Source organism: Triturus cristatus, chromosome 6, assembly GCF_964204655.1.
Source record: "Triturus cristatus chromosome 6, aTriCri1.1, whole genome shotgun sequence".
NCBI lineage: Eukaryota > Metazoa > Chordata > Amphibia > Caudata > Salamandridae > Triturus > Triturus cristatus.
Window position 1 is genome coordinate 1,071,170,739 of NC_140589.1, and position 12,263 is coordinate 1,071,183,001.

General features: G+C 42.3%; 1 protein-coding gene across 1 annotated transcript in view; it reads left to right on the top strand.

Annotated features, from left to right (window-relative positions):
• Positions 1 to 11,762, top strand: part of LOC146821001 (alpha/beta hydrolase domain-containing protein 17A-like) — a 709,079-nt gene extending 697,317 nt beyond the window's left edge. Inside the window, exon 4 of the mRNA XM_085609780.1 lies at positions 11,543 to 11,762. Within this exon, the coding sequence (XP_085465906.1) occupies positions 11,543 to 11,762 (220 nt within the window). The remainder of the gene's footprint in view (positions 1 to 11,542) is intronic.
• Positions 11,763 to 12,263: the final 501 nt, after the last annotated feature.

The window sequence follows — 12,263 nt, forward strand, 5'->3', positions numbered from 1 at the left end:
TTTAATAAATTCATGCTATTCTTCACTCAAAGCATACAAATAGCCCCGTTTATTCATTTTAGTTTCATGCTTAATTTGTGCAATCATTTTGAGAACTTTACCATGTCTGATAATTTTATTATATTCTTCATTCTCTAAGACAGGTACATTTTCCAGAGACGAATTGAAATCCAACAAGCAAGGAAACAAAAATGTATCTTTATGAAATTTACTAAAAACACTGCACAAGATAGGCTATAGGAGATAGAGAGCTGCATATACGTGGCACCCCTCACATGCAGAGAAGATGGAAGGAAAGTACAGATAAAACAATTTCTAACCTTAAAAATATCCGAATATTCTTGTATCGGTTTAGTTTTAATGCTAACTTGAAATCCACTAACTAAACTTTCTCTATGTGACCGTGTGTTATGTTTCACTTCCTATATAATTAATATGTAGTTAATTCAACTCTTGTGAGACATATCCCATTGGATACAGTATGCTCAACAACAAGCCAACTAAGACTACTTGGGGGATATTCTCAAGAACGTGTGATAATCATTGCAAAATCAGCTTAAAGCAACTCTGCACATCGCAGTCTATCGTGACAAAATACCACCGTGTTGACGTTGTATTCCCAACCCAGCGACACCATGCGATGATCACACGATAACGCGTCAAAAGTCTGTGCAAAAATTAATGCGACGCCGAAAAAATGCGAAACCCGAAAACAATTGTGATGCCCCAAATCGCGATACAAAAATCAGCGACAACCAGCGACAGGCCTGCAATTCCCACGCGTCATGCGGGAAAATGCACTATAAAAGCAACAAAAAAAACACACCTAAACCAAAATAAACGGCGTAGCACCATGGACGCACCCGGACCGAGTGCAAAGGACGACTCGACCCCATAAGCCCCACAAGCTCCACGGAGGACCAGCCAGGAACCTCGTGTTCGGGGAAGGACAAGGAGAAGAGGAAGAGGAAAACGAGGTTCAGTCTGCAGGAAAACCGGATCATCGTCACGGAGGTGATAGAACACTACCAACAACAGTTTGTCACCTCCACTGTGTCATTGGCAACACAAACGGAAATATGGCAGTCCATCGTGAACAACGTAAATGCAGTTGGAGTGTCAAGAAGGTCAATAGCGGAGGTCAAGAGGCGCTGGTATGACGTGAAAAGCCAAACCAAGCAGAAACGCGCTGGCAACAGGATGGCAACAACAGCGACTGGAGGTGGGAGTCCAGCGACCACAGGAGGAGCTGGATGAGCTGGAGGAAATGGTGGCCACAGTCATCAGTGAAGAGACCGTGCAAGGAGTTGGGGGTCCGGACACAGCTCGATATGACCTGACCCAACAGCAACAGGGTGAGTAACGACCAGGGACTGGGGGGATGGTGGGAGATGGGCACAATGGCACACATGCACAATTATGTGTAGCACACTGCCCACCCACAATGATTGTTGAACATGTCCCTGATACCCTTGGCACACTGCAGCACACATAGAAACACCAAGTAGGCCCCCATCCACTATGTGCACAAAGGGGCCCCCCTCCCTATCACCAATATTACAACCTACCCATGCACATGTGCTGAATCCAGCAAGCAGCGGCTCTGTGAGCCACACTGACCATGCAAGTGACACTGCATGACAAATAGCATGGCTGCAGTCAAAATACATGACATGGTGCATTACACGACACTGAGGTGGTCCAGTGTGGATCACATAAGCAAAGTAGCAGGTCACACTCTGACACATCCACATGCACATACAACCCCTGACGTCAACAACACATCTGCAGACAAACAATGCACAAGAGTTCACAAACCGTCAAAGAGCACAAATGACCCATGCCACCAACATCTCTGCACTGCAAAAGCACACAAGTCAAAGGCACACCACCTCAAAGGGATAAGGGGACGCTAAATCAGAGCTGCAGGGGCGACTCTCCCACACTGCAGCACACACATAGCAATCACAGCACATCAACATTGATGACAATGTGGTACAAAGTGCAACACTTTCACCAGAGGACACAACTGGTGCCGCTTGTGCGCAGAAACTGGCCAATCCCATCTGGCATAGCAGGAAACTGTGAGGTGATAATGTACAAGTACAACCTCACATCCGTCATGAAGTCGAAATGTCCACTGTCTCCCATCAAATAGCCAGCTCCCGCAAAACTGTCACAATGTACATTATCATGCTGTCTGTCTGGTAACATGTACAATGCGTCAACATACATGGAACACACTGTTAACCTGCATCACCCCTTTACATTGCAGAGGGACAATCAGCACCTCCTGCCGAGCAGACCAGACATCGTTTCACTGCTGATGAAGAGAACCCCCTGGCCACCTGCTCCGAGACCCTCCAACGGCTCGCGGACAGCCTCCGCACCCCACCTCCAGGAGCAGGGCAGCCCAGCTGCATCGAGGTGAGCCCACCCCCTGCACAGACCACACAGTAGGAAGCACCCACCACCACGGCTGGCTCACACCACCTCACGGAATGACACATGGCATTCCAACGCTCTGTGTTAGACTGCTAGAAGGAGCTGGCTGAACAGGTGTGGGTGGGTTTCGACCTCATGGCAGCCAAACTGGATGCCATACGTGGGTGTATAAGTCCCATCAGGGACCACTTACAGTCACTATCAGACACCCACAGTCCATTACATGCTCTACAACAATTCTTGTCTGACCTCGCTGGAGCCATTACCCAGATACAAGAACTGTCTAGTCAGACAGGCTCCAGCGAGGACAGCACAGAGTTGGCACAGCTGCGGAGGACAATGGAGAACATGGAGTGGATGCAGGCTGGAAGGATGGCTTCCATGGCTGAACACCAGTGAGATGTAGCTGGGATCTTCCATGCCCTGCAGATCCTCATCTTGCCATTGCTGCCACAGAGCCTGTCCCACATGACTGCTGCAGGAACTTCGACTCACACATTTCTGCCCCCTGATGTGTCAGTGTCACACAGTGATGCAGCCATAACACCTCCACCCCCTGATGTGTCAGTGTAACACAGTGATGCAGCCATCACATCTCTACCCCCTGTTGTGTCAGTGGCACACAGTGAAGCAGCCATAACACACATGACATGACACAGAAGACATATCAGAGGACTAAGATGTGGATGGTAATGACTCTGTGTGCAAAAGGAGGTTGTAGCATTCATCCCCACCATATGGCCTGTTCCTGCTTGGTTCAGCCCTCTGCATAATGCCCTGGAACAACACCTTCCACTGTCCCCCGAAACACTCTGCGACATTCACTTGGAGCCCGACATGGACTGCCTTATCTGCTCTGTTTACCAATGACACAGCAATCATGCTGCAGACTGAACTCTTCCTCTTCCAAGTAACTTGTCATTCCCCAAAGCACTTAGGTTGGCCCTCCACTGGGCAACCATGTAATGTGGGCTTTGCATGGCCATGTACTGCTCCAGCTCCGACACTCCACAGAATGACCTGCAGCTTTGTACTGCCCACATATCGCAGTCCACAAGAGCACTCCCAACACATAAATCGCATATTCAGTGCTTCGTGATAGCAATGGATATAAAATCATTTTTCAGGGTCCGGGCTGAGAATCTGGCAGATTTTGAGGAATTAACTTGATAACATTTGTGTTCCTTGTATATTGATGATTTAATTGTGTGATTTTATTAGTTTAGTTTGTTTATAGTTTGATTTTATTGGTTAATTTAGTTTTGCTTTGAGTGGTTTTAACAGATATGTTCTTCAATAGTAAACACTAATTTATGTTTAATTTATAATGTTTAATGTGCAGTTCTGAATAGTATTTTATTTATCTATCTATCTATTGATGTTGATATTGTTATACACATATTTGCATGTTTTTGCTGACATTGTTATGTATTTAGTTGTTTTTTTTGGCAGGGTGAATCATAATTATTTTGGTGATGTAATATATATTTTTTGTAAAATGTGTAAATATTGTTTAATGTTTATTGTGATAATTTGCTTATGTAAAAAGTAGGTATTGCATGTTTATTAATAATAATGTAATTAATGTGGTGATATTATTGTAGTCAATATTGTTTGAAACAGTATTTTTGCTAAATCATATGTTTATTTAAAGGTAACTATGTAGAGGAAGAGAGGCTTACTGATAGTCAGATGGAGACTTAAATAAGTGATGGAACAAGCACTGGCAATGCAAATAGGCCAGGATTTAAAAGAATATTGAATGGGAATGGGAAGTATTACCTGTAAATAGCATGGAATGGAAATGTATTTGTGTGGAGGAAAAGAATTGTAGAATAATATTGGTGTAGGTTAAAAAGTCAAGTGACAGTTGCACTGTCCAAAACATCCATGTAGGTTACTGACTAGCCTCTCCCTTCTGTACTGCTGCTAGAGTCATAACACCATAAATTATCTAGTTATCTAAGACACTTTAATAGCATTATAATGTCATATGGGTGCCCCTAAAAGTTCAAGCTCAGGCAGCTGGATAAATAAACAAAATTATCACAGCTGTGTGGATGGCAAGCACATTTTTGTGGAAACACAACTTCCGCCCAATCAAAACACGTACTCCTGGCTCCCAACATGTGGGTGGAGCCAAACCCCCTTTCAAGCGATACTCACATAATTGTCTGCCAACAGCTGCGCTATCAAGCCAGATCATAAAATCAGCAGGCATGTCAAGGATGGAAAGCTGTGAGGTTCTTTCATGGTTCCTTTCTGATTACCTGCATTGTAATGTCCCCTTGGTTGTAGTGACTCCCACTTTAAATGTATTAAAAACTTGCCTGCTTGGAAAACTTGCTTTTCGTTGTAGTGCGTTCATGGTAATAGTATGCAGATACAGCCCTTGTAATGAGGTGTTTAACTTTAAGAATATAATCTAGTATGAAGGAATGATTTGAACAAGTTAGAAAGGAGGGTTAGGGCACTGGAGGAGATAAAGACAAAGATTTGATAAATTGGGAATTTGAGGTTAGGAGGGTGCATGAAAGGGTATGACAGATTTTAACATGTATACAATTTATCTTGATGTAGAATCCTAAAACAAAGCCTTTAGATCAGGCGTGATGGTTGTTTGAGGAAGAAAGAGAGATGTGAATTGATGGCGCAGGCTAGATGTCTAGAGTGTGCTTTAAGTAACCTGACTAGGAAGCCTGTCGCGCTCGCATTAGAAGCGCACATAAAGGCGGCTTCGTTCCTATGGATCTCAGTAATTGATCTGAACTGCTGCCGGACGGACGCAACTTCCTTTTACTTAGCAGCCTGAATCGATATGCTTGTTATGAAACCGCAACCGGCTGGTGGAGGTCTGGTGAAGATATAAATGAGGCTCCAACCGTCTGGTGGAGACCTGTTTTGTCAATTCATGACACATTGCTAGGAGTCTTTGATCCCTCCAACTAAATTACTGCATTCTGATTTCAATCACTGAGACGTCTGCCCAATTGGCTGTCCACTCATCCCTCCATAGTCCTGAAGAAGACGAGCTCTGATGCACCTTACATTTGCGCTACTCTCGGGGTCGAAACGCCGACATGCCATATATGTCCGCACAGCCCTCATGATCACGATTTAATTTATTATTGGATCGTGCAGCACATGTGCAAAAAGAAACAGGACAAAACATTTTCCAAATCTCCCTCCCCCTTTTTTTATTTCCACATGGATTTGTCTTGTATATAGTGTACTGTTCATATCACTTAATCACTACATGTCACTTTATTCACCACGGTCACTTATTTTTTCTCGATACAATTGAATTTGTAACTGTGACAGCCATTAGTATTTGATACACATTTAGAATACACTATTGATTCTTATTTCGTGTGTGTTTTTTCCTTTTGTGAATTAATTTCTTTTGTGAATCATTGCTTTATGTTTTATAAAACGTAATTGTACTCTGTATTCACAAACAATACCCTAAGCAATTCCGACAGAACCAATTGTTTTTATTTATTATTAATACCCAGGTTCTGAAGGACACCGCGTTGTCCCATTATTGTTAATATAGGAAGCCTGTGAAGCACTCTGAAAAGGCAAGGCTGTAATTTAGGGGTCACCAGGGCTCGCAGTTGCGACCCCTAGCTTGCTCCTTGCTACCCCTGGCACTGCCTTTGAGACCCCTGGCCTCAGAGGTGGCAAAATCAGTGTCAAGAACACAGGGGAGTCCCAGATTATCAGAGTCAGGCTCTAACCTCGTTTTCATGTTATTTTTATTACATTAATAGTGAATAATAGTTTATTATTCACATTAGTGTAATAAAACGTGGAGCAGCAAGATCTGGACCTTCACTGGCATTTTAGATAAGAATAATAAAATGGTTTTAATGTATGTTGTGTGTGTGCATGTGGGTGAGAGTGAGTTAGGGCGAGAGAGTGTGTATATGTGTGAGCATGTATGTTTGTATATGGGATCGTGGATGTGTCTGTCAAAATGAGCAAGTAAGTTATAAGTGAGTCAAAGAGAGTGAGTGAGAGAGTGCAAATGAGTGATTCAGGGGGAGAGTGAGTGCACAAGATGAGGTCAAAATGAATGAGTGCAAGTCAGTGTTAATGATAGAATGAGTGTGAATAAGTGAATGTAACTTAGAATGTGTTGTTATGCTTGCAGATCCTCTGTTGCAACTGGCATGCTTTCTGGCTTGTCGAAGCACCCTTGACAAAATGTTGGCACTGGAATACTGGAGGCAATAGTTTCATATGGGATATCCTCGGCAAAAGCTAATGTGGCACTCTGTAGATACATTTTGGCATGGGGCATCCATTTCACCCATGAAACAAATTGGGTAAGTTGGTACCTGTGGAAAATTGCTTGCGATGGGACATTGGTAAAAATTCATGGCATATGGGAAAACAACTGTGGCAAGGTCATGGGGCCATCCAGGACAAAATGTGGTCCATTACATATAAGCCATAATCTTTGACATAAGGGACCTCCATAGTGCTAGAGAATTAGTATTAGGAAACTTCTTGTACAGGCGTATTGTATGTAATGTTTGGGCAACAGGGGCTACCATGGCAAAATGCAGGTCCTAGCAATGGAGATTAGTTTTCACTTAAGGGGGCACCAATAGGACATTTTAAAAACATACATGGGTGAACTCATGGGGACTGTCAGATTTCAGTAGCTTGGAACACAATGATAGGCATTAAATATTAAGAGCCATTGCTAGGCTCCGCCCATTGTTTTTTTGGGCTTGCCTAAGGCATACTGTAGAGCTTACCAACTATGCCTCAGCTCCAACGGAGGTAATGAATTTGGATGTGGACCATAGGGTCAAGCGTATCTCATATGTGAAGAAAACTATGATGCTACTTGACCTTAAAGAATCATGGGATACCCAAATTCCCCCAAGTAAAGTGGAACTTAAACGCCATTACTGGGAGTGGATCGACAGTCATGAGCTCAGTAAGCCAACTATGGGGAGATAAACAGAGGATTTTCTTATGTTTAAGCAAACTAGAGGCCTAGAGCCTTACCTAGACGTGATCCAGGTCCCATGAGATAGGACTTTGTTTATTCTGTTTAGGTTCGGCACGCTCTCTGTTAATATCCTAACTTCAAAGTGGCCCAAAGCTGAGAACACAACAGAGAGTTGCCCCTGCTGTGGAGCCCCGGTGGAGTGTGTTCCTCATGTCATGTTTGCTTGCCCAGCTTACAACAAAGCAAGGATCAAATGGTTAAATCCAATTTGCAGTGACATGGGCACCCGCGACCACTGGTTTGCTCTGCGTATTTTAAAATCTGACCCCAGTGTTCTATTCTCATGTGGGGTGGCCAAGTATTTAGGCCAAGCTTGGGTAATTAGGATCAAAGCCCTACGTGGGGTGACCTCAATATAGGCGCTTGTGACTCTGGAGGCAGCTAAAAAAGTTGTGTTACATAGCATTTATTAAAACCACAGATCATATTGGGAGGTTACTACAAATTTAGAATACCTCTTACGATGGAGATAGCACTAGCACTTTATATAAATACTACTGTGATGGACTTTGCCCCTTTTACCTTCCTTTCTTGTTTGTATCCCTATTATAACTACTGAGTACCTGTGGTGGAAGGGATTCGTAGAAAGTGGCATGTACCCTTTTTTAGATTAATGTTTTTAGTGATACTTGTTTTATGCTAATACAATGCTAAAAATGTTATGCTAAGATATTTTAAACAAACTTTTGTATTCAAAGATTTTTTGACATCAAACACATTATTTTATTGTATAAATGTCAAATAATGCTTTTATGATACATGCTGTCGAATAAAGCTATTTGAACTCAACTGAACATTAAATATTTAGCTAACTTATGTGAAATTGTGCATTGAAATGCACTAGTATTTTTTCAAAATGTCCTCAGGAAAGAGAAACCTCCACCCGTTGTTCTCCCCTAGAAGAATCTATAATATTAATTATACAATTATGTAACTTCAGCAGTGTTAATTTTTGTGATGTTAGTCAGTCAGTCGATAGCTCTTTATTCGGCCAACAAAGACCATAAAAGCACAATATAAAACCTAGCAAGATGGTGTGTTACGTCTGTGCAAACAGATATTCCTTAACATAAATATACAAGAAGTTGTTTAAAACACTGTGCAGATGAACAATTACATATTCATTATTGCCATATATACATGAGATTTCATGTTAGTGTGTGCAAATTGCAGTTAAAGAAAGTCTAAAACAGGAGTCAAAAAAAGAGTTGGTGGTTTCGATAAATAGTAAGGAGGTTCACCCCAATGAAGACCTGGCAAAAAAAATCTCTTTTTAGGGTCTGCTATGTTAACAAGAGATGTTGGGGACCACCTAAAAACCATTGGTCTAGTTATATCAATCAAAAATATCAACCATGAAACCTCTAGGAAGATTGCAAGATATTGCCAGAATGTAAACTACATAAGACCTTCAAATAAAGTACAGGTGCATCATTTCAGTACTAATAACATAAGGTGCAAAAACAAGATCATCCACTGCCCTTTCCCTACATGAAGCTATCCCTAAAAATATAAAAGTGGCAGAAAACGACTTTTAGGCAAAAACTGCTAGCGACAAGTTATTAAATACCTTTTTCTTAAGTCTAAGTGCACCAGCAAGAAAGCTTACAACCCCAAGGCAGACTATGGGGGAAGAAATCATTTGTAAGTTCAGCAAATCTGGTCTTATCTGTGCAAATTGATTATTTCTTACCAGTGGGAGAATGTTTCTTGACCATGATCCCCGATACAAATCGCAAGAAAACATGAAGTGTAAAATGTCTTGCTCAGAGAAATTATCACAAGAACAAGGTTTTAAGTCATACAACTTATAAAATCCTTTGGGGAAAGCTAAAGACCATTGTATTATATTGAACCTAAATCTTAATAATAAGCAACAATGGTGGGTGTTATTAACAAAAGACAAATAGGATTCCCCGGGGCATGTTTTCAACAAAACATACTGTTTCACAGTGGGTTTAAGAAGCTCCCTATCCTCTCTTTCACATTGTCACCTAGATAAAATATATTTTTATGTACTGTAACTCCCTTGGTCGCAACTGTCTGCGATTAGTAAACAATTCTATACATCCCATGCTCTTCAGCATCGTTTTACCATACCTTAGCCATGGGATTTGCAGTGCGCCTTCCAGAGATCTTCAATCCTCAATCACAAGCTGGTTTAGAATGAGGGCAAGGCTAGACTAAATTCTAAACCATTTCATGATGGGTGCCAGAGCAATGAGGTCAGTGATATAACCTAAACCTATTTCCAAGGACAAGTGATATCGGCTGTGCCTCGCAAAAGTGTATTTCTTTCGTTACCATCCATGACCCTAAATAAACTCTGAAAGTTAAAGAGTTTCCAACCTTTTTTTCAACTAACTTAAACCAGCACTGGACACAAAGCATGGATTTCCTTGCACCTTTGTGAATACCCTTACTTATCCGAACACTCTCGTCTATATAACCTAAACCCACCTCCTCATGAATAATGAATGATGGAGTGCTGGCGTGAACTTCAAGGAGTCTACGATGGAATATATTTTCAATCACCTGAAGTTTTCCAGAATCTTGATACCCCCATCATGTCATCATGATTAAGGGTAAGTGACATCACTTCTTGGGACGATGCAGTGTCAAAGGTCATATGATGTCACTTCCAGTGACATCATTAAGGTCAAAGGGTATATGATGTAACTTCCGCTAGCTCTGGCATTTTGTTGAATCGACGTACATGTGAAAGGGTTTTTTTAACATTCTGGAAAATGGGCACCATGTATCTGAAAGGTACTAAAGAAAAAACCCAAAGTAATAAAGAACGTAGGGCCTTACTATGATGTTGGTCGGACTTTCGTCCGACCGCCATCATATCGGGGATGGGACCGCCCAACTAGCTCTTGCAGTACCGTCATAGGGATTACAAAGCGGCGCGGTGAAGACGGTCACAATGTGTATGCTTTGCATTGCAGCATGTGCTGCGGGCTGCAAGCACACGCCACAGTACAAAAATGACACATTTTGCATATCCCTGCACTATGTGGCAGACACCATGCAGTGCCAGTAACATGGTGCAGGGATATGTAAGGGGGCACCATAGGTGACTCCTGAACCCAAGGCCGAGAGCAATGGAAGAAGGGGGTCCCGCTAGAGGCCCCCAAAGACCCTTTTTTTGATGGCAGGTTAACCGCCATTAAAATGGCCGGTGGAAAGGGACATTGTAATCCCTACGGCAGTGCCTGAGTAAGCACCGCCACTGTTGTAGGTATACAAGTCACTCTGACGGGCTCCTTGAGCCCGTCTGGTCCGTGGTGGTCGGTCTCTCTGACCGCCTAACAACCACCCGCCATTGTAATGTGACGGGAGGTCAAGCGGTGTCCGATCACGGTGGGATCGCCACCGACAGCCTGACGGTTGTGGTCCCACCACCATCGTAATGAGGCCCATAATGACAATATCAGGATGGCGGAGATTTATCTTACTACCAAGAGTTTCTACAAAAACACATGAAAACAATTGATCATGCAAGAATGGTCACCATGCAAAACCTTGTACTCTTACTGAAGCAGGTCTATCCTGTTCCGGAAGATTATATATATCTGTGCTGAAAGGAAACTTACAACTTATTATTTGACCTACAAAACGAGGTGTCATGCAAACCTCCAGTGGGCCCGTTTATGTTTTAATGTGCTGATGAGGTAATAGTCACATTTTTAACATTTAATGATCCTCTTGACCATAGCTGTATATTAAAGTGTGAATATTAGGTTTGGCTGGGCAGAACAGCATTGCATCGCTTCAGCGTGCAAGCAACACACCTCCAATGCAAGTGGCAGGCTAATCCACTGCACAACCTGACTGGCTCATAATAAATAAGAACTGCTTTATTAAAAGATGTTTCCCCTTAGAGGTAGAATCAGAGGACTTTAAAATGTGTTCATCTCATGTAATTTGCAGTATAGTCTCGATGTGTTGTTTCTTCCCACTCTCCCACCACACTTCCACTCAACGCTTGTAATATATTAGTTGTGATCATCCTGTAGCACTAGTAATGCTAATTCATTTGATTATTTGTTTCTGATCTTTTAGCATTGACAAGGTGTCGAAGATCACATCTCCGGTCCTCATCATTCATGGCACGGAGGACGAAGTGATTGACTTCTCGCAGGCCTTGGCGCTGTTCGAGCGCTGCCCCAATGCATTGGAGCCTCTGTGGGTCAAGGGGGGTGGACACAATGATATTACTTTTTTCAAACAGTATCTGACTCGCCTTCACCAATTAATCTCAGAAGACCTAAAAAGACACTGACAGCACTGAAGACAGACCTGCCACAGGAGAAGTACAGTTATGCAGTAGCAGTTTTCATTACAGGGGATTACAGTACGATTACAGAGTTGATGAGCGAATATATATATATATATATATACATATATATATATATGTATATATATATATCCAACGTTCCATTGTGATTCTTTCCATAATAACAACGATCTACGGCACCCAAATGCTTTTAAGCAGATTTTATTTTCAGGCAAAGATACGACTACGCGTTTTGGAAAATCAGTTGCCTTACTCGTGACCAAGGAAACTGGTTTTCCGAAACGCGTAGAGTCGTATCTTTGCCTGAAAATAAAATCTGCTTAAAAGCATTTGGGTGCCGTGGATCGTTGTTATTTTGGAAAGAATCACAATGGAACGTTGGATGTTTGGGCTTCGCTAACCCGCCATGGCCCACCGTCGCTGTGTGGCTCGAGTTGAAGCGAACTTTTGTTTGGTGGATATATATATATATATATATATATATAT